Source organism: Microcaecilia unicolor, chromosome 4 (genome assembly GCF_901765095.1).
Source record: "Microcaecilia unicolor chromosome 4, aMicUni1.1, whole genome shotgun sequence".
Classification (NCBI taxonomy): domain Eukaryota; kingdom Metazoa; phylum Chordata; class Amphibia; order Gymnophiona; family Siphonopidae; genus Microcaecilia; species Microcaecilia unicolor.
The window spans coordinates 52,269,936-52,293,505 of NC_044034.1; the positions used below are offsets into that span (position 1 = coordinate 52,269,936).

The 23,570-nt window shown below is 46.0% G+C and overlaps 1 protein-coding gene across 1 annotated transcript in view; it reads left to right on the forward strand.

The window, feature by feature from the left end:
- The window catches only part of CFAP300 (cilia and flagella associated protein 300), an 83,144-nt gene extending 62,551 nt beyond the window's left edge, over positions 1-20,593 (forward strand). Inside the window, exons 6-7 of the mRNA XM_030199360.1 lie at positions 15,712-15,778; positions 20,346-20,593. Of these exons, the coding sequence (XP_030055220.1) occupies positions 15,712-15,778; positions 20,346-20,456 (178 nt within the window). The 3' untranslated portion in view covers positions 20,457-20,593. The remainder of the gene's footprint in view (positions 1-15,711; positions 15,779-20,345) is intronic.
- Positions 20,594-23,570: the final 2,977 nt, after the last annotated feature.

Below are 23,570 nucleotides of genomic sequence, written 5' to 3' on the forward strand. Positions count from 1 at the left end.
CTAGCAAAGTCCTTTGCTAGCCCTCGCGCGCCGATGCGCACCGCGCATGCGCGGCTGTCTTCCCGCCCGAACCGGCTCGTGCCGGCCAGTCTTCTTTTGTCCGCGCTCGGTACTGTCATGTTTCGCCGTTCGCGCCCCGAAAGTTGACCTCGCGCGTCGTTTTTGGACTTCGCTTAAAAAAAAAAAAAAAAGTGTCGGAAGGAGACCTTTTCGGTCTGTTCCCCTTCCTGTATTTCTAGTTTTGCCCCGGTAAGTTTTCTTTCGTCGTCGGGGTAGGCCCTATTTAGGCCTCGGTTCGAAGTTTTCTTCTCCCTCTTTTTGTGTGCCATTTTCGCCATTTCGAGTTTTGATCTTTCCGCCCATGACATCGAAGTCTTCCAGCGGCTTCAAGAAGTGCACCCAGTGCGCCCGGGTAATCTCGCTCACTGACAGGCACGCGTCGTGTCTTCAGTGTCTGGGGGCTGGGCACCGCCCTCAGGCCTGTAGTCTGTGTTCTCTTTTGCAAAAGCGGACTCAGGTAGCGAGATTAGCCCAGTGGAACGTTTTTGTTCTCGGGCTGTTCGTCGGCATCGGCACCGGGAGTATCGACTGCTTCGACGTCGTCGGCGCCCGGACCTTCATCCTTGCCCCCGATTGCATCGAGGCATCGGCCCTCTGCATCGGGGCCGAGACATCGGAGGGCTGCGTCGGCGTCGGTGGTACCGAGACCTCCTCGTCTGCTGATGTCGTCGGACGGTGGTGCTTCGTCTGGAGTGCAGGTGAGGGCTGTCCATTCCCCTACTGGTGGCGGTGAGCCTTCGGGTGGGTCTCCCCCTACCCTGAGGGCTCCTGCGGTACAGCCCCCCCGAGACCGACCTCCTTCGGCCTCGGCCCCGAGGAAGCGACGGCTGGATGCTACGTCCTCCTCGTCGGTGCCGGGAAGCTCCGGTGACATGCTTCGTTCCAAAAAATCGAAGAAGCATCGTCACCGGTCCCCTTCCCGTGTCGGCACCGAGAGCTCTGGGTCGCCGAGGGAGTCGGCACCCAGTAGGCATCGGCACCGAGAGGACCGCTCGCCCTCTGTTCAAGAGGTGTCGGTGCGCTCCCCTTTGGACAGCCCGGAACAGCCTCCACGCCCGGAACAGATTCTGACATCGACACCTGCATCGGCTTCCATGTCTTTTTCCACAGCCGCTCTGCACGAGAGTCTCCGGGCCGTTCTCCCAGAGATCCTGGGAGAGCTGTTGCGCCCTACCCCTCCGGTACCGGGGGTGCTTGCGCCACCGGTACCGTCGAGCGAGGCGCCGGCTGGCCCATTGCCCGGGGTGAGGTCTCCGACATCGGTGCCGCTTGCGGTACCGACTGCAGTAGCCTCCCAGGAAGGCTCCCCGACTACGTCGGCGGAGGGAGCTTCGCCGGTGCGGGCGAGGGAGTCTACCTCGGAGTCGAGCCGGGCACGGCTGCAGACACAGGTCCGTGAACTTGTGTCTGACACCGATGGTGAGGCCTCGTGGGAAGAGGAAGAGGACATCAGATATTTCTCTGACGAGGAGTCTGAGGGTCTTCCTTCTGATCCCACTCCCTCTCCTGAAAGGCAGCTTTCTCCTCCCGAGAGTCTGTCTTTCGCTTCCTTTGTCCGGGAGATGTCTACGGCCATCCCCTTCCCGGTGGTTGTGGAGGACGAGCCCAGGGCTGAAATGTTTGAGCTCCTGGACTATCCTTCTCCACCTAAGGAAGCGTCCACAGTACCCATGCATCATGTCCTAAAAAAGACATTGCTGGCGAACTGGACCAAGTCTCTAACTAATCCCCACATTCCCAAGAAGATCGAGTCCCAGTACCGGATCCATGGGGACCCAGAGCTGATGCGCACTCAGTTGCCTCACGACTCTGGAGTTGTGGATTTGGCCCTAAAGAAGGCCAAGAGTTCTAGGGAGCATGCTTCGGCCAGGGCCGCTGCTCAAGGTGTGGTGATGCGCAGACTCTCATGGCTGCGTGCCTCCGACCTGGAGAATAGAATCCAGCAGCGGATTGCGGACTCGCCTTGCCGTGCGGATAATATTTTTGGAGAGAAAGTCGAGCAGGTGGTAGAGCAGCTCCACCAGCTGGACACCGCTTTCGACAAGTTCTCCCGCCGGCAGCCTTCAGCCTCTACCTCTACAGGTAGAAGATTTTTTTGGGGAAGGAAGACTGTTCCCTACTCTTCTGGCAAGCGTAGGTACAATCCTCCTTCTCGACAGCCTGCGGCCCAGGCTAAGCCCCAGCGCGCTCGCTCTCGTCAGCAGCGTGCGACTCAGCAAGGCCCCTCGGCTCCCCAGCAAAAGCAAGGGACGAGCTTTTGACTGGCTCCAGCAGAGCATAGCCGACATCCAAGTGTCAGTGCCGGGCGACCTGCCAGTCGGAGGGAGGTTGAAAGCTTTTTACCAAAGGTGGCCTCTCATAACCTCCGATCAGTGGGTTCTCCAAATAGTCCGGCAAGGATACACCCTCAATTTGGCCTCAAAACCTCCAAATTGTCCACCGGGAGCTCAGTCTTACAGCTTCCAACACAAGCAGGTACTTGCAGAGGAACTCTCCGCCCTTCTCAGCGCCAATGCGGTTGAGCCCGTGCCATCCGGGCAAGAAGGGCTGGGATTCTATTCCAGGTACTTCCTTGTGGAAAAGAAAACAGGGGGGATGCGTCCCATCCTAGACCTAAGGGCCCTGAACAAATATCTGGTCAAAGAAAAGTTCAGGATGCTTTCCCTGGGCACCCTTCTCCCCATGATTCAGGAGAACGATTGGCTATGCTCTCTGGACTTGAAGGACGCCTACACGCACATCCCGATACTGCCAGCTCACAGACAGTATCTGCGATTTCAGCTGGGCACACGTCACTTCCAGTACTGTGTGCTACCCTTTGGGCTCGCCTCTGCGCCCAGAGTGTTCACGAAGTGCTTGGCTGTAGTAGCAGCGGCACTTCGCAGACTGGGGGTACACATGTTCCCATATCTCGACGATTGGCTGGTGAAGAACACATCCGAGGCAGGAGCCCTGCAGTCCATGCAGATGACTATTCGCCTCCTGGAGCTACTGGGGTTTGTGATAAATTATCCAAAGTCCCACCTTCTCCCAGTGCAGAAACTCGAATTCATAGGAGCTCTGCTGGATTCTCGGATGGCTCGCGCCTTTCTCCCAGAGGCGAGGGCCAACAACTTGTTGTCCCTCGTCTCGCGGGTGTGGACGTCCCAGCAGATCACAGCTCGGCAGATGTTGAGATTGCTGGGCCACATGGCCTCCACAGTTCATGTGACTTCCATGGCCCGCCTTCACATGAGATCTGCCCAATGGACCCTAGCTTCCCAGTGGTTTCAGGCTGCTGGGGATCTAGAAGACGTGATCCACCTGTCCACGAGTTTTCTCAAGTCCCTGTATTGGTGGACGATTTGGTCCAATTTGACTCTGGGACGTCCTTTCCAAATTCCTCAGCCACAAAAAGTGCTGACAACGGATGCGTCTCTCCTGGGGTGGGGAGCTCGTGTCGATGGGCTTCACACCCAAGGAAGCTGGTCCCTCCAGCAACGCGATCTACAGATCAATCTCCTGGAGTTATGAGCGGTCTGGAACGCTCTGAAGGCTTTCAGAGATCGGCTGTCCCACCAAATTATTCAAATTCAGACGGACAACCAGGTTGCCATGTAGTACATCAACAAGCAGGGGGGCACCGGATCTCGCCCCCTGTGTCAGGAAGCCGTCAGCATGTGGCTCTGGGCTCGCCAGCATGGCATGGTGCTCCAAGCCACATATCTGGCAGGCGTAAACAACAGTCTGGCCGACAGGTTGAGCAGGATTATGCAACCTCACGAGTGGTCGCTCAGTTCCCGTGTAGCGCAACAGTTCTTGCAGGTGTGGGGCACCCCCTTGGTAGATCTCTTCGCGTCTCGAGCCAACCACAAAGTCCCTCAGTTCTGTTCCAGGCTTCAGGCCCACGGCAGACTGGCATCGGATGCCTTCCTCCTGGACTGGGGGGAGGGTCTGCTGTATGCTTATCCTCCCATTCCTCTGGTGGGGAAGACTTTGTTGAAACTCAAGCAAGACTGAGGCACCATGATTCTGATTGCTCCTTTTTGGCCGCGTCAGGTCTGGTTCCCTCTTCTTCTGGAGTTGTCCTCTGAAGAACCGTGGAGATTGGAGTGTTTTCCGACCCTCATCACACAGGACGAAGGGGCGCTTCTGCATCCCAACCTCCGGTCCCTGGCTCTCCGGCCTGGATGTTGAGAGCGTAGACTTTGCCTCTTTGGGTCTGTCAGAGGGTGTCTCCCGCATCTTGCTTGCTTCCAGGAAAGATTCCACTAAGAGGAGTTACTTCTTTCTATGGAGGAGGTTTGCCGTCTGGTGTGACAGCAAGGCCCTAGATCCTCTTTCTTGTCCTACACAGACCCTGCTTGAATACCTTCTACACTTGTCAGAGTTCACCTTAGTGCGATTAGTGCTTATCATTGCCATGTAGAGGGTAAGCCTATCTCTGGACAACATTTAGTTGTTCGCTTCATGAGAGGTTTGCTTTTGTCAAAGACCCCTATCAAACCTCCACCAGTATCATGGGATCTCAACGTCGTTCTAACTCAGCTGATGAAAGCTCCTTTTGAGCCACTGAATTCCTGCCATCTGAAGTACTTGACCTGGAAGGTCATTTTCTTGGTGGCTGTTACTTCAGCTCGTAGGGTCAGTGAGCTTCAGGCCTTGGTAGTTCATGCACCTTACATCAAATTTCATCGTAACAGAGTAGTCCTCCGCACGCACCCTAAGTTCCTACCAAAAGTGGTTTCGGAGTTCCATTTGAACCACTCAATTGTCTTGCCAACATTCTTTCCCTGTCCTCGTACCCGCCCTGGCAAAAGCAGTTTGCATACCTTGAACTGCAAGAGAGCATTGGCCTTTTATGTGGAGCGGACAAAGCCCTTCAGACAGTATATAGATGATGTCATAATGCTATGGGGTGGATCGAAAGATGAATTGGTGGTGATCATAGATAGCCTCAATGCAATGGATCCTCATATGAAGTTTACACACCATATTTCTCAAAAGGAAATGGAATATTTGGACATCAGGATTATTAAAAATGACCAGGGACAATTTTCTACATCTATATTTCGGAAGCCCACCGACAGGAACACCCTGTTACACTATACTAGTCATCATCATAGAGCTTTGCGCTAGGGTGTCCCTGTCGGACAATTTTTGCGGCTAAGACGGTTGTGTTCGTATCTGGAGGATTTTAAAATTCAAGCGGTGGACATGATTGAGAGATTCAGGCAAAGGGGCTATCCTATGCGCATTATTAGAAAAGCGTACAAGAGAGCGTGATACGCGCATAGACCCTGGTTGTTTTCTCCTAAACCTACCTCTGTGGTCAGCCCGCTGGTGTGTGTACTTCCGCTTTCTCACCAAGCTTCGAGTATTGGGCAACTGATACACAAATATTGGCATGTGTTGTCTGTGTATCCTGAGTTCAGCGAACGCCCAAAAATTGCCTATCGTCGGAAATCTAACCTAGGAGAGTTATTAAACAAAAATGTAACTGATAAGTGGGATGGGCAATATTCATCGTGTGGTAGATGTGTATACTGCAAATATGCAATATGTACAAAATGGGTTGATATTCCCCGATCGAATATGCGATTTTATTTGAAGGCCAATACCACATGTGAAAGTGAGAGAGTTATATACTGCATAATTTGCCCCTGCCAACTCTACTACATTGGTCATTCAAAAAGGAAAGAATAGACTGGCAGAGCATGCTAGTAATATAAGGAATCGTAAACAGGAGGCTCCCCTGGTTAGTCACTGGGTTAGCGCTGGGCATGACATTGAAGATCTAAAATGTGTCGTGTTAATTCAAATAGCCCACCCTGAAAGAGGAGGTGACATTAGTTCGCAATTACATAGCATAGAGCAGCGATACATTTTTGAATGGCATACGGTGGCCCCAGAAGGTCTCAACCTTGAAGTAGAATGGGTGTTACGCTATTGAAGTTAGAGAAATGGGAGGAGTTGAGGCATTTAAACAGCGGCAGTAGTTTGAAGGAAAACATTATTGCTTGGGAAGACGGAAAGAGCGGAAGCACCGTCTTATAGAGGAGTTCCAATGGTAAGCAGCATTAAACATTTAAAGTATAAGAAATGAATGAGATTTGATTAGAATGCAAGGTTGTGCCTTAGTTTACATATTGTGATATGCTTATTATAGAACGTGATACTTGGTTCCTCCTGAAGAAGGAGATTTTCGAAATTCGGTTTTGCATTGAGGGCCATGCTGATTGTGGACTTTGAAGATCAATGAATATTCATTTAAACGAGATTGATAAGCACTGGTCTGTCCGGTAGTCTTGAACTCGTGACCGCTCTCATACCAGGAACTGGGTTTGTCCGCATACAAGAAGTGTTCAGGATATTAAGTTAAGTTGAACTGTGAATTAACAACTTGGACATTTAACGGAATAACAACAGGCATACTTAATGCAACTGATGGACTATATAGATATATGACAATTACATCAAGGTTATTTCATGTGAGAAAAGTTAAATGATTGTATAAATATGATAACAGTCAATGATTGATTACAGGATATTGGTCTAGGTATGAATGAATTGGGGCGAGTGAAAGTGAGTTCCGAATGGACATGGTTTGTGAAGGGCACGAGGGTAAATAAATAAATATTAATAAGACGCACTGATATCTTGAGTTAATCTCCAAACAAGTGGCCAAAAAGAGGCTGTGTTCAGGAAATGGAGAAGAACGTAACATGAGGATCACGAAAAATATTACCAGATTAAACTCAAAGACGCAAAGGGGGAAATATAGCTAGTAAAAGCACAGGCAGAAGAAAAAGTGGCTAAAGATGTAAAGAGAGGCAACAACCTTTTTCATATATATTGGGTTCTCTATATGGCAATTATCTTTGCTTTTGAGAAACCTCTAATCATAAATTACAGCAAGTATATCAGATTTTATTTTTCTCTTGGAATGGAGGAAAAGGCTTCAGATACTCAGCTAATCATTGTTAATTTTTCAACCAGACCTGCCGTGTGAACTTCCTCATCAGCCAAAAAACTTCCGTTCAGTGAAATTTTTATTTTTTGTTTCTTAATTTTCTTATTTTTTACTTTCTATTGCTACTTTATAGCTTAGTGTTTCTAAGGAGCCTGTTTACTAAACCACATTATAGGCACGTTAGTGTCTTTAACACGTGTTAACCATGTATGCGCCTACAATATCCCTATAGTTGCCTACATGGTTAGCGTTCGCACTAATTGTAGGTGAGTTAAAAATGCTAATGTGCCTTAGTAAACAGGGCCCTAAATGTCTTCCATATCAGGAACTTTTTTAAAAAATCAAGGACACTTATCTCTACTTAGATACGCTTCTCATCGGTTTGCTGAACAGAGCACCTCCGTTTCACAGCTTGCTTCTTCAGGAGACAAACCGCCCAGCGTTCACCTTTTGTGCTTGGTAGTGTTCCTTCAGGTCTATCTCAGCTTTTGGACAAACTGATGAGACGCATATCTAAATAGAGATGTGTACTTGATTTTTTTAAAGTCCCTGATATGGAAGACATTTAGTAACACTAAGCTATAAAGTAGCAAAAGAAAGTAAAAATTAAAAAATAAAAATTTCACTGAACTGTGAGGGGTTTTTGGCTGATGAGGAAGTTCGCACGGCGGGTCTGCTTGGAAAATTTACAACGATTAGCCGAGCATCTGAAGCCTTTTCCTCCATTCCAAGTGAAAATTAAAATCTAATATACTTGCTGTAATTTAAGATCAGATATATTGGAGAAAGGAGAAAAGCTGGAAATGGAATTGTAAGACTGAAAGATGCTGAGAACAGCCATGTGGCGAGTGATGAGAAGAAAGTGATTGTGCTAAACAAATACTTCTCTTCGGTATTCACGGAAGAAAATCCTGGAGAAGGACAGCGGTCAGCTGCTAAGAGTATATCTGGGAATGGAGTGGATATTGCACTGTTCACAGAAGAAAGCATTTATAAACAACTTGAAATATCTGAAAGTGGACAAAGCTATGGGGTTGGATGGGATATATCCCAGGATACTGAAGGAGCTCATAGAGTCTGTTGGGACCGCTTAAGGATGTATTTAATAGATCTTTAGAGACAGGAAATATTCTGTAGGTTTGGAGATGAGTGAATATGGTACTCTTCACAAAAGCAGGGACAGGGAAGAATCAGGATGGTGGAAACTGATAGGCCGGTAAGCCTCATGTCAGTGGTAGGAAAAATAATGGAGTCACTGCTGAAGGAAGATAGTTAACTTTCTAGAATCCAATAGGTTTCAGGATCTGAGGCAACATGGTTTTACCAAAGGAAAATCCTGCCAAACGAATGTGATTGATTTCTTTGACTGGGTGACCTAAGAACTGGACAAAGGATATGCACTAGATGTAACCTACTTGGATTTCAGCAAAGCCTTTGATAATGTTCCTTACAGAAGACTCATGTATATGTTGAGAGGGCTGAACTTAGGACCCAAAGTGACGAACTGGATCGGAAACTGGTTGACCGATAGGCAACAGAGGGTGGTGGCAAATGGAATTCGATCAGAGGAAGGAAGGTGAGTAATGGAATGCCTCTGGTGTCTGTATCGAGACTGATTCTGTTTAATATATTTGTGAGAGACATTGCTGAAGGGGTAGAAGGAAAGTTTGCCTGTTTGTAGATGACACACAGCCAATAGAGTGGATACCTCAGAGGGAGTAGAAACAATGAGAAGAGATCTCCAAAAATTAGAAGAATGGTCAAAGTCTGGCAGTTAAAATTTAATGCAAAGAATTGCAGAGTGATGCATGATGCAGTTGGGGTGCAGAAATCCAAAGGAGTTGTACATAAGTATTGCCATACTGGGAAAGACCAAAGGTTCATCAAGCCCAGCATCCTGTTTCCAACAGTGGCCAATCCAGATCACAAATACCTGGCAAGATCCCCAAAAAGTACAAAACATTTTATACTGCTTATCCCAGAAATAGTGGATTTTCCCCAAGTCCATTTAATAACGGTCTATGGACTTTTCCTTTAGGAAGCCGTCCAAACCTTTTTTAAACTCTGCTAAGCTAACCACCTTTACCACATTCTCTGGCAATGAATTACAGAGTTTAATTACACGTTGAGTGAAGAAACATTTTCTCCGATTCGTTTTAAATTTACTACATTGTAGCTTCATCGCAGGCCCCCTAGTCCTAGTATTTTTGGAAAGTGTGAACAGATGCTTCACATCTACCCGTCAACTCCACTCATTATTTTATAGACCTCTATTATATCTCCCCTCAGCCGCCTTTTCTCCAAGCTGAAGAGCCCTAGCCGCTTTAGCCTTTCCTCATAGGGAAGTTGTCCCATCCCCTTTATCATTTTCGTCGCCCTTCTCTACCAGATAGGAGGAGAGAGATTGATGAACCCAGCTCAGGAGAGGGATCTTGGAGTGATGGTGTGTGAGGATCTCAAGGTGATGAAACAATGTGACCAGGTGGTGGCCATGGCCAGAAGGATGCTGTGCTGCATAGAGAGGGGTATAACCAGCAGAAGAAAGGAGGTTTTGATGCTCCAGTACAAGTTATTGGTGATGCCCCACTTGGAGTATTGTTCAATTTTGGAGGTTGTATCTTGCTAAGGACATAAAAAGACTTGAAGCGGTTCAGAGAAAAGTGACAAAAGTGGTATGGGGTTCGTGCCACAAGATGTATGAGGAGAGACTTGAAGATATGAGGATGTTTTACCCTGGAGAAAAAGAAAGACAAGGATGATATGATATAAACATTCATATATTTGAAAGGTATTAATCTACAAACAAACCTTTTCCAGAGATAGAAAAATGGTTAGAACTATGAGTTACAAGGGGGAGCTGACTAAGGAATAATGTCAGGGAGTACTTTTTTCACGGAGAGGGTGGTAGATACCCGGAATGCTCTACCACGGGAGGTGGTGGAGATAAAAACAGTAATGGAATTTAAAAATGTGTGGGATAAACCCAAAGGAGTCCTGTATGGAAGGCATGGAATCAAACAAGCTTAGCGGTGATTAGCTGGCGACACCAGTAATTGAGAAGCAAAGCAAGTGCTGGACAGACTTCTATGGCCTGGTCGTGGCTGGACAGATTTGGATGGGCTGGAGTGGGGCTTCAATAACAACTTCAGTAGCTGGAGAATAAGGGCAGTGCTAGGCAGACTTCTACAGTCTTTGCCCTGAAAATGGCAAGGACAAAGCAAGATCAAGTATGCATATATAGTATCACATCGTACCTTATGCTATGAGTTTATCTTTATTTATGTATTAGGATTTATTTACCACCTTATAGAAGGAATTCAGTTAAAGCAATGTGCACAATAAGAATAAGTGAAACATAAGCAATAGACAATTACAACAGTAAAAATATTCAAATAACAGTACAAAGTATGGCATGGTATACTACTTACAATGTCAACACAATATATAATAAAACATTTTAATAGCGTTGAGTATAAGCAAAGATGGAATATATAGATAGATAAGAGAAGAGTTAAAAAATAAGAGGACTAATTTAAAGACAGTTGCACATGAAGTCAAAGAGGTGATTAAATATGATCTCAGCTAGGGTAGGAGTGGACATGTAGCCCATGTCACTCGTGTGTGTTTGTGTGTGAGACTAACAAGTTAGCTGCTACTTCCAATAAAGGCCTGGTTAAAGAGCCAAGCTTTCACTTGCTTCCTCAAGTAGAGATAGTCTTTAGTTAAGCGGAACCTTTCAGGGAGTGCCTTCCAGAGTGTTGGGACTACTCCGGAGAAGGATCGCTTGAGGGTATCATCGTATAATGTCTTGTTGGACAGACTGGATGGACCGTAGTGGTCATTGTCTGCCATCATCTACTATGTTACTATTGGGCTCATTGTCAAAAGAGAAGGACGTCCATCTTTTGACATAAATCGGAAGATGGACGTCCTTCTCCCAAGAACATCCAAATCGGTATAATTGAAACCTGATTTAGGACGTCTCCAACTGCACTCCGTCGCAAGGACGGCCAGAGTTTAAGGGGGCTTGTCGGAGGCGTAGCGAAGGCGGGACTTGACTGTGCCTAACACTTGGACGTTCTTGACCCATAATCGAAAAAAACAAGGACGTCCCTGATGAACACTTGGACGTTTTCATCCGGACCTGTTTTTCTTACGAATAAGGCACAAAAAGCTTCCCGAAATGACCAGATGACCACTGGAGAGAATTGGGGATGACCTCCCGTTTACTCCCCCAGTGGTCACTAACCCCCTCCCACCCTCAAAAAAAGATCTTTAAAAATATTTCGTGCCAGCCTCTATGCCAGCCTCAGATGTCATACTCAGTTCCATGACAGCGCATGCAGGTCCCTGGAGCAGTTTTAGTGGGTACTGCAGTGCACTTCAGACAGGCAAACCCAGGCCCATACCCCCGCTACCTGTTACATTTGTGGAGGAAACAGGGAGCCCTCCAAAACCCACTGTACCCACATCTAGGTGCCTCCCCCTTTACCCGTAAGGGCTATGGTAGTGGTGTATAGTTGTGGGTAGTGGGGTTTTGGGGGGCTCAGCACACAAGGTAAGAGAGCTGTGTACCTGGGAGCAATTTATGAAGTCCACTGCAGTGCCCCCTAGGGTGTCCAGTTGGTCTCCTGGCATGTCAAGGGGACCAGTGCACTACAAATGCTGGCTCCTCCACGCCCAAATGGCTTGTATTTGGCTGTTTTTGACATGGACGTCTTTGGTTTCGGAAATTGCTGAAAGTTAGAAACATCCATGTCTAGGGACGTCCAAATTTAAGGATTTGGACATCTCTCAGACAGTATTTTCAAAACGAAAGATGGACGTCCATCTTGTTTCAAAAATATGGGTTTCCCTGCCCCTGGATTTCGCCGTTTTGCAAGGACGTTCAAATCGCAACTTGGACGTCCCTTTTGAAAATACCCCTCCACGTGATTGTAGAAAGATGACTATGACTATCTTTTCTTTCAGTAGTGTCCCCATTACCTTTCCCACCACTGAAGTGAGGCTCATTGGTTTGTAGTTTCCCACTGCAGAAGGAAGTGTGCATTATTAGAGGGGATGGGACTGGTAGAGCTTGGTCGAGTGCTTGAGCACAAGGCTCTGTACCTGTTATTCATTTTTAGTACTGACAATCGTAGCAATAGGAAGTTACTGTTAGAACAAGGGAAGGTTAAAGGTGAATGGGCGGACCATGAGGGAGGGCAAGAAGGGATGATGATGGGAGGAGAGAGGGGGGTTAGTGGACCACAGTGGGGGGGGGGGGGGGGGGAAGGAAGAAAAATGCTGGATCATTTTGAGGTGGAAAAGGAGAGATGCTGGACACTGGGGAGGGTATAATAGGGATATGGAGATGCTAGATTGGGGAGGGGGCAGGCTGACACTGAAAAATTATAGGGTAGGAGAAGAATCTGATGTGGGGACTGGGAGAAGGAGGGTGACTGGCAGTTGCTGGAGCTGGGGGGTTGAGTTAGGAGAAAGGGGCTGATGTAAAGAGAAGGCTCTGATGCTGGGGCTGGGAGAAGACAGGAGAGGGCTGACAAGTGTTCAGGGCTGAGATGGAAGAAAGGGGATGATTTAGGGAGAGAGGTTTGATGCTAGGTCTGGGAGAAGGGACCTGAGGGCTGACATAGGAGTTGGGGATTAAGAAAAGGGGATAGATGATGGTGGAGTGAGAAAGGGGGGTAAAGGGTCATGAATTTGATATACCACCTTTCTGTGGTACAACTAAAACAGTTTACATATATTATATGCAGGTGCTTTCTCTGTCCCTAGTGGGCTCACAATCTTGTTTTTGTACCTGGAGCAATAGAGGGTTAAGTAATTTGCCCAGAGTAACAAGGAGCTGTAGTGGCAATCAATCCTGTTCCCCAGCCCACTGCACTAACCATTAAGACGGCTCCTCCAGACAGAAGGTGTGGCAGGGATGAAACAATAGCATATGCAGTGGTAGCTGGAGATGGAGGAGCAAAAGGATTGATGCTGTGGGGCAAATAGAAAAGGCAGGGTAAATGACTAATGGAGGAGGAAGCAGTTGGGCAAGACAGAGGAACGGGTAGTAGGGATGGGGGAGAAGCAGTACAATGAATGTTGGGGAAAGGAGAGAAAGAAGAAGGCTGTGATGAGGGTAAGATATAAATGAAGGGGACAAGTCTTTGAATGAGTTGAGAGAAGGTGGAAATAGAGAAGTAAAAGCACCTGTATAAGTGGCAACTGGCAAGATGTAATAAAGAGACTGGAAATGAAGAGGAAATGAGTGACAAGAAAGGAATGGGGTTGATGAGGATGAGAGGCAAAGCTAGATAAGGCTGGATAGGGTGTGAGTACAAAGGGTGGAAATGGGAAATAGAAAGTGGCTGAAATATGGGAATTGGAGGACTAGAGAAGTATGCATAGGACGTGCAGGGAAATGGCTGTAGAAGGAATAAAATCTAGCTAAAAGATAAAGACAGATAAGAAAAAGAAGAGGGGAAGGAGATGAAACAGGAGGATTAGTGTCAAAGAGAGAAAAGGGAAGAAATAGAAAATGAGATCTTGGAAAAGGACATAAGCAAAAACAAGGGGAAATGCTAGAGATAGACCAGGACCAACCTAACTAGAAAAATGATCAGACAAAGGAACAAAATATTTGTTTTCAATTTTCAAAGAATAGAAAATGTTCACTTCAAAAATGCTCATTACTTGTATTTTGTTCGGACAGAAGGAAATGCATTTCTTTTTCTTTTTTTGGTGTGCCACTGTTAACAGGATTTGGAGTTTCCATATAATTTTTCATCTGCATTTTTGTTTCTAATTTTCAGTCTCTTATTTTTACTAGATGATAGCTATGTTTTACATGTGTAACTGAGATTAGGGATTCTGTTAACATGTAGGTTGTGTGTAACAATCTGTAGCAGTCTGGCTTGTCCTCTTTTTTTCCCAATTGGAGGTTTACTGCTGACTTGTAGGACTGGTGCATTTTGAATTCTTGGACTTGATGCTGGTATGGTATGCTGGAGGAAGGGAAGGGAGGGAGAGTATAGGCAGTGGAATGGACTGGGCCACAGGGACCATGGCTCTCTCAATTTTTTGCTCCACACAGTATCAGCACTTGGGGATGGGAAAGGGGCAGGAACAGAGCCGTGGGTATTCAATGCCTTGAGAAAGAGTGTCAGGATGGAGGAGGAAAAGAGAGAAATGGGAAGACGCAAGGGTTTGTCTGAAGAGGTTGGAAGGTGAGAGAGAAAGTGAGTGCCAGGAGGGATGGAGGGGAAAAAGTGTGCCAGGAGGAAGAAGAGAAAAGAGAAAGGGGGGGTAGAAGGAATGTACACTGGGGAGGGGAAAGGTGAGATATTAGGGGCGGGTATGGGGAGTGAGAAGGATAGAGATAAAGAAGGGAGAGGGAAGAGATGGAAAAATGAGGATAAGGAGAGGGAGAGAACTGCTGAGAGAAAGGTGGGGAGATGAATGTTGAGAGCCAGAATGAAGAGAAGGAAGGAAGGAAGGAAGGAGGAAAGGGGTGATGTCAAGGGGAGAAGCAAGGAGGGAGGGAGAGTGGAGGAAAAGATGAGGTGAAGGGTGAGGGAAATATGGAGATGAGAGGAGGAAGAATGTGTGTGGGGAGCAAGGTGTTGTGAACAGGAGGAGGAGAGGTGAATGGGAATATAAGTGGGATAAAGGGAAACACAAGAAAAAGGTGAAAACAGAAGACATGGAACCTATAACATAAGCTCAAGAAAGATAGCAAGAGGAGCCGTGACCATTTTTCTAAATAAGAGAAGTATTCATGTCATTTGGTAGCCTTTGACCTAAAAATTTACCCTTAAAGTCACTTTTAAGTATGTCATCCACCTGTACCTCTTGTACAGCTGATCAAGCCTAGATGACAGATCTTAATAAACAGCATAAATGAGAGAGAGTCTAAAAGCAAAAGCTAATAGCCAAAAGAGCACTAGGAGCCATCAAGAGTGAGGGCGTCTCTACTTTTACTTTATTGTTCAGACCTGACACGGTCCATGTTTCGGTGAAAAATGCCTGTGTCAGGGGTCTAATGATGATGTCTAAATCCAAAGAAATCAATCATCCGTTGTAGGGAAACACACTTGTCTTGAAAAAGACAGTTCTGCTAGAGACTTAATGAATGATGCCAAACAGGCAGCGCGGGAACAATTTGAACCTCCAGCACTGAACAGAACAAAATTACTGTGTGCCGGCTCGAACGTTTCTCTTGACAGCACATCAGTTTTGTTCTGTTCAGTGTGGGAGGTACTTATAAGGTCAAAATTATTCTTGCGCTGCCTGTTTGGCATCATTCATTTAAGTCTCTAGCAGAATTATTTTTCAACACAAAGGTGTTTTCCTACAATGGATGATTGATTTCTTTTGAATTTTTAGACATCATTATTACAACCCTGACCTAGGGGCTTCCTCGCCGAAACACAACCCATATTAGTGTGAACAATAAAGAAAACGTTGAGACACCCCTACTCTTGACGGCTCCTTGTGCTTTTTTGGCTATTAGATCTTAATATACAACACTTTGGAACTAATTTTTGGAGGTTGGTCTGCTCACTATTAAGAAATTTGACAGTAAAGAATGTCTCATTCATTTTAATAAGAGCACATCAGTTTTCAGATATTGTAGCTTAATGATAGCCCAGTATGGGGACTTTTCAACATGTTTTGCACAAAATGAAAAATGGAAACTGTTTGCATTGCAGTGTTCAAAAGGATTCTGAAACACAAGTCATACGAACAATTTCCACTGTTTTCAAGGTTTCAGCTTACGTAAGTATTTAAACATCTTAATTTTCAGAGCATAAGCTTATAGTATGGAAACCAATTGCATAATTTCTATCAAACTGTACTTACTAAAGTAGAGCAAATACTTTCTTGTTTAGGGTAAGTAGCATTGTGCAAGGTTAACAGACAAGTTAATACTAGGAAACAAATGATCAACGCAAATTTTACAAATACTATATATTGGTAGTAGAGTTCTGAGCTCGGAAGAAGGGAGAACCTACATGAAGGGTAGCATTCATAATAGCCTGGTGTACGGTACATGCACACTTTTAGGGCCAGATGCACTAAAGTAAACGAGCCAGCAATGTGGGTTTTAAACTGGTTCTAGCCAGTTTAACGTGCAAGTAGTAAACCAGGGCATGCACAAAAGGGCATTGTCCTGTCACGGTAGCAGCTAACGAAAACGGAATACAGATGAGCAAATTAGTATTATAATGTGTACAAATTGTATTACAATGAGATGCACTACCGTTTTCCGATCCCCTCACCGTGGAAAACCTAATGGGAGGTCTGCACCTCTTGTTGGGGCTGCTGTGAGGGAATCGGAATTAAAAGGAGCTAGGAATTTTTTTTTTTCTGGACGCTGTGACAAGAGTTATGGCCATTGAATTTGCATAGAGAGTTAAAGTATACTTGTGTCTGCTCTGTCAAAAGTGGCGACTGCAACCACAGCTCCTTTGGCGGTAGCAACAGCGTCGGCCTCTTCCTCTTCTACGGCTGACAGCGAATGGTGAGCCCATGCTGCTGCAAGTGCTCGTCAGGGACATCTTTCTAAAGTGCCTAACGGACATCCTTCACTCTCAAAACAAAAAAGGACGCCCCTGACGAGCACTTGGACGTTTGCAGCCTCAGCCAATCACAGCGTGTTTAGCTGACAGCAGTGACAGCTAAACGCGCTGTGAGGAGGGGCATAGACTGGTGTAAAACAGCTACTGGGCACATCAAAAGACCAATGAATGCTTTCAGTGGACCCAGGGGCATCAGGAACAGGGTGTGCAAGAGCAGGGGAGCAGATCAGCACAGGCAGAGAGAGAGAGACAAAAAGGGGGCATCAGAAACCTTCTCCTCTTCTTCATCCTATAACCCACTCTCTTAACCAACCAACCCAGGCCTCCTTCTCCTCTTTTCCTGATATCACCGAAGAGGAAATCGCTCATCTCCTCTCCTCCTCGAAATCCAACACCTGTTCCTCAGACCCCATCCCCACCAACCTACTTAGCACCATCGCTCCTACTATCACCCCCACCATTTGCCATATCCTCAACCTCTCTTTCTCCACTGCAACTGTTCCGGACACCTTCAAGCATGCTGTGGTCACACCACTCCTCAAAAAACCATCTCTTGACCCTACTTGTCCCTCCAACTACCGCCCCATTTCCCTCCTACCCTTCCTCTCCAAGATACTTGAACGCGCTGTTCACAGCCGCTGCATTGATTTTCTCTCCTCTCATGCCATCCTCGATCCGCTTCAATCCGACTTTCGCCTCCTACACTCGACAGAAACGACACTATCTAAAGTCTGCAATGACCTGTTCCTCGCCAAAACCAAAAACTACTCCATCCTCATCCTCCTCGACCTATCCGCCGCTTTTGACACTGTCAATCACAACCTACTTCTTGACACACTGTCCTCCTTTGGGTTCCAGGGCTCTGTCCTCTCCTGGTTCTCCTCTTATCTATCCCATCGTACCTTCAGAGTACACTCTCATGGTTCGTCCTCCTCCCCTATCCCACTCTCTGTTGGAGTTCCTCAGGGATCTGTCCTTGGGCCCCTCCTTTTCTCAATCTACACCTCTTCCTTAGGCTCCCTGATCTCATCTCATGGTTTCCACTATCATCTTTATGCTGACGACACCCAGCTGTATCTCTCCACACCAGACATCACTGCGGAAACCCAGGCCAAAGTATCGGCCTGCTTATCTGACATTGCTGCCTGGATGTCCAACCGCCACCTGAAACTGAACATGGCCAAGAGTGAACTTATTGTTTTCCCACCCAAACCCACTTCTCCTCTCCCTTCACTCTCTATCTCAGGTGATAACACCCTCATCATCCCCGTCTCCTCTGCCCGCAACCTCGGCGTCATCTTCGACTCCTCCCTCTCCTTCTCTGCGCATATCCAGCAGATAGCCAAGACCTGTCGCTTCTTCCTCTACAACATTAGCCAAATTCGCCCCTTCCTCTCTGAGCACACCACCCGAACTCTCATCCACTCTCTCATTACCTCTCGCCTTGACTACTGCAACCTACTCCTCACCGGCCTCCCACTTAGCCATCTATCTCCCCTTCAGTCCATCCAGAACTCTGCTGCACGTCTCATCTTCCGCCTTGACTGATATACTCATATCACCCCTCTCCTCAAGTCACTTCACTGGCTTCCGATCAGATACCGCATACAGTTCAAGCTTCTCCTACTAACCTACAAATGCACTCGATCTGCAGCCCCTCCTTACCTCTCTACCTTCATCTCCCCTTACGTCCCTATCCGTAACCTCCACTCTCAAGACAAATCCCTCCTTTCAGTACCCTTCTCCACCACTGCCAACTCTAGGCTCCGCCCTTTCTGCAAACTCCCTGAGCCCATATGCCAGGCCCCCTCCCTACCCATCTTCAAATCATTGCTCAAAACCCACCTCTTCAATGACGCTTTCGGCACCTAATCACAACACCTCTACTCAAGAAATCTAGACTACCCAACTTGACATTTCGTCCTTTAGATTGTAAGCTCTTCTAAGCAGGGACCGTCCTTAGTTATTAATTTGTACAGCGCTGCGTAACCCTAGTAGCGCTCTAGAAATGTTAAGTAGTAGTAGAAACAAGATGTGGAGAAGGAGGGCAGCTAATAAGCACAGTAGCAAGAGGGACATAGTGGGCATCAGGAACAGGGTGTGCTGAAGGAGGAAGACTGATCAGCACGAACCGGTGAGCATCAGGAACAATGCGTGCAGGAGTTGGGGGGAGGGGTCGATCAGCACAGGCGGAGGCAGATACACAGGACCGGGAATAGGGTGTGCAAAAGGTGGAGGGGTGGGGGCTGATCAGCACAGACAGCCAGCTATCTCCACCATGACAAACAGGAAGAAGCCGCTGCTGTGGGACTCATCCATCACCACCTTGCTCTTTATTTTGAAACTGAAGAAACCCCCTCCCCTCCTTTCCCCTCCCCCAGGAGCTGAACTTTCCAGCGAGACTTGCTGCAAAGTTGGCAGGGACGGGACAGGGGCTCCGAGATCCCAGTGGCAGCCGTTGTAATGCCCGGACAGCTGGGGCCTGAAAAGGAAAGCCAGGGGCTTTTAAGGAGTTTAAGGATGGAGAGCGACCTTTTGATATTAAAGTCTGCTGTATGTAAATTGAAACCTTTACCCCTCCCCTCCCTTCCCCTCCCTTCCCCTCCCTCAGGAGCTGAACTTTCCAGCCGAGAGAAAAATCAGGGCACCAGCAGCAAAAGTGCCAAGGGCTCTGGGAAAAAATGTAACAAATTTGTGTGAAAGTTTGCAACGATTATGGGGACGACTTGCTTTTTTGAGTGAAGGAGGTCCATAAAGGACGTCCTTGGCATGCGCAGAGCAGCCAGCATAACGCTTGGCTGCTCTGCGCATGCTCAGCTGGCCGACTGGCTTGGAAGGAAATCCCATGCAAATGAGCTAGCAGCGACCAGCTCATTTGCATGCGATTTCCTTGATGCATGCCCGTCCCTTACCGATTTGCTAAGGAATCGGTAAGGGAAGGGCTTTAACGATTTTTTTAGTGCATCTTGGCCTTAGTATGCACTGACATTGTAGTTAATTTTCAAAGGGAAACTACTCAAGTAGTTTACCTTTTAACATTTCTTGCAAACTATGTATGCACAAAAGTGAATTTATATATTGCATAAAAGTGATTGTCTCAGATGGCCTACAGCAGGAAGGAGGCTGAATTTTTCCTAGGAATGCTGGCCTCTTGTAACCCCATACCAGTGGGTTTTCAAAACAGGGAGGGTTACGCCCTTCATTGGTGAAAACTTAGTTTTGGGCAGAGCAGAAGAGGAGTGTGATTTATATGCCTTTATAAAATAGGCACCAAGAACTGCATGCAAATTCATAAGCAAAAATTTATACCTTCTTTGAAGATGGTGTAAATGAGTATGGTTGTAATGTATGAGGGAAACTATATAAAGAGGTACCTATGTGGAGTCTGTTCTATAAAGGAAAATAGGTGCCTACTTTCCTTTAAAGAATACTAGCACAGCTGTGCATACGCACATGTATATGTTTAAGTGTGAGTACTTATGCCAGCAATACAGCTGGTGTAAATACTTGTGCCTAAATGCCAGAGATATTTGTGTAACTTAGAGTGCTGCCCATGTTCCACTCAGATTCTATCCATGTGTACGCCCACTTGCAAACTATGAACAGTCAAAGATATGTATATAGTTACAGAATGGTGTGTAGCCAGATTATTGGCATTTACGTTTATGTTTGGTGTCTAGAGTCAGCTCTGGTTAGATCTTTTTGAAAACTGATCCCTTAATGGTATTGTTTAAACACAAAGTATTCCATGTTTTTTTTTCCAGGATGAAAATGGTATGTGTTATCCTTCAACACAAAATCATGAACAAACATTTGCATACTTGATTGTGGACCCGCTGAAACGTCATGTTCATGTTTTGTATCACTGTTTTTAATGGTGGACTATTTTCTGAGTGTTTCTGGTTCTATAGACTTTAACATTTTCTGTAAACTGTTGAGTATAATCAGGGCTTTTTTTGAGGGGGTACTAGTACCGGCACCTTTTCCATTGTCTGCTAAAATTGACCCATACACCCCAAGTTTTAAATGAAAGCTCAGGCTCTACCCACCAATTCTGCCTTGTCATAGATTCTGTGACTGGTTGCAGGGGACTTGGCTATTGGGGGGTGGATCCCTCAGTGATCACCTCGCCCCTGAAGGGTGTGGCCTTGCATTTGAGTACCGGCACCTTTTTGCTAGGAAAAATTGCACGGAGTATAATCCTGTTGCTATGCCTTCTAAGGTGATTTATTCAGAAACAAACCATTTAGTTTTTGTATACTGTATAAAATGATCCATGAAATTCTTATTTTATGTAAATGTTCAAATAGCATTCAAAAATCCACATCAAAGTTGTCTTCACTTAAAATTGATATCTGCTCAAATAAAACTTATCACTGAACTCTTCATTTTTTAGTAAATGTAATGTCTTAAGTTCATAGACATCTTAGAGACATAACCGGTTATGTTCTTGAGAGTGGAGGAGTGGCCTAGTGGTTAGGGTGGTGGACTTTGGTCCTGGGGAACTGAGTTTGATTCCCGGCACAGGCAGCTCCTTGTGACTCTGGGCAAGTCACTTAACCCTCCATTGCCTGCCGCATTGAGCCTGCCATGAGTGGGAAAGCGCGGGGTACAAATGTAACAAAAATAAAAAAAATAAATTAAAATAGGCATAGGTTGATTACTTAAATTGGTGGAGCTTTAGAAAATTTGCTGCTGTCATAGCTAGTTATTTAAATGAAGGAGATAATAGTACCACGCTTTGGAGCATCTTTTAAATTCAGCAGGAAGATCACGTGACGCTATGCACAGGAGCGGACGCTAGTCGAATTGCTCCTGCCTTCTCCTCAAGAATCGATTTGAAAAACTCAATCTAAAAGCGTTTGTTTGATTGTTACCGGCAAGAGGAAGCTTTGGGAAACGTTAGAGGATTTACTTACTATCGATTCAAAAGCTAATGGCGACCAAATCAACTAGAAAAGAGAAAGATAAGAACTGGCAAGCTGAGGACAAAATGGCGGCGCCGGCGAGCCCGGGAACTTCAGCGGTTGGATCTGCATGGGCCGCCGAGATAGTGGGCGAAGTCACACAAGCTTTGGAAGCTATTTTAGAGAAAAAACTCAGCTCACTAGACACTAAGTTAGAATCACTGCATAACAGTGTAAATCAAATTCAGCTAGAAATGGTGACTTACCAACAGCGAGCCAGTGATACTGAAGATCGCGTTGGTACTTTAGAGTCAGAAGTAAACCAGCTGAAAAAAACACTTGCCTCTTATGAAGAAAAGCTTGAGGATTTAGAAAACAGGTCAAGACGAAATAATCTTCGGATGGTGGGTCTGGCGGAGGGACAAGGAGATCGAGACTTAAGCAGATACTTGGAAACATGGTTGGCAGAGGAACTTGAACTACCGGAATCTTTGGGCCCGCTGAAAATTGAACGAGCTCACCGTCTAGGCCCAAAGCAGACGGCAGAAGGTAGACCACGTGTAGTCATTTGCAAAATTTTAAACTTTGCCCATAAAAACGCGATTTTGCAGGCCTTAAGAAATGGGAAAGAACTGCACAGTGGAAATCGCAAAGTATTATGTTTTCAAGACTACTCAGCAGCAGTGGCAGCGCAAAGGAAAACGTTTTCGCCAATCTGTTCTGAACTCGTCAACCGGAAAGCTAAATTTGCGCTGCTATACCCGGCGAAATTGAGAATTAATCATCACTCGGGAATAAAAATATTTGACTCAGTGGAAACAGCAAAAGTTTTTGTACAACAGATGGAAAATGGACAATAATGCGGCGAAATGATGCGATGCAATACAATCTGAGATTGAGAATAATTGGTAGGGGGACTGATTACGGATAAAAAACGCATCCTAAAGATATGTCCCGCTGGGGAAACTCAGCGGGAAGAGTAAATTAAAAGATGAGGCTATATCAAATAGTCAAGGAGAAGATCATAGAGACTAAGACAGTTGATGATAAATGTCGTTGGAAACTGGACTATTTTGGTAAACCTTAATAATTGAAGAAGGCATTATAACTTGTCAACCTGGTAAACATAGACAGAAGTAAAAGAGAACTGTTTATCAATGCTTCAGGTATCGTATAAAGAAGGGGAAATAATCTCCCAGATAGCAACTGATATGAGACATACTGAAGAGAAAAGATAGACAATTTAACTGATAAGAAAGCTTAAATGCGGTAAAGAAATATATGATAGAATGGATGTGATAGCACGATTGATATATTGACCTATATGGTTAGAAGAGGAATGAAAAACTGTAATGTTGAAATGTCAAGAGATAAGTAATTATATAGAAGATTATTATTAAGAGAGGAGAAGGGGTGTCGGAAGTGATCCATTTCCTTAGGGAACAGAAGGGGTAGAGAGGGGGAACTGGGAGGGAACGGGAAGAGGGAGAACATGGGGCTGGGAAAGGGGAGGGGGGGGGACTAACTCAAGTAGTATTAAAAGGGAAATTATCACAATTTGTAGAAGACCGAAATGTACGAGAGGGAGGCTGGAGGCTGGGCTGGCCTCTCTCAAAAGGAGAAGATGAATCTGATACAGATTGGCGGGACTTTGGAGGGTAAACAATTAAGGTAGCCTCATGGAATGTAGGAGGTATACACTCCCCTATTAAGCGCTCCAAGATTCTGCGACAGCTTAAACGTCTTGGAACAGATATAGCGCTGTTACAAGAAACGCACTTGTCAGATGCTGAGCACACCAAATTGGCTAAGTGGTGGGTTGCGGACTGTGTGGCAACGGCGGCCTTGGGCCGGAAAGGGGGGGTGGCAATACTTTTTAGAAAAGGTATGGCTGTCCAAATGCATAAAACGATTAAAGATGTGGAAGGCCAGTTTGTACTCTGCATTGCCACAATAAATAGACAAAAAATAATCTTGGGTAGTATTTATGCTCCTAATACATTGGATTTAAAATTTTATAAAAGATTGCTTAGGCAGATCACTCAACTGGAACCATTGCCCTTATTGTTGGGAGGTGATTTT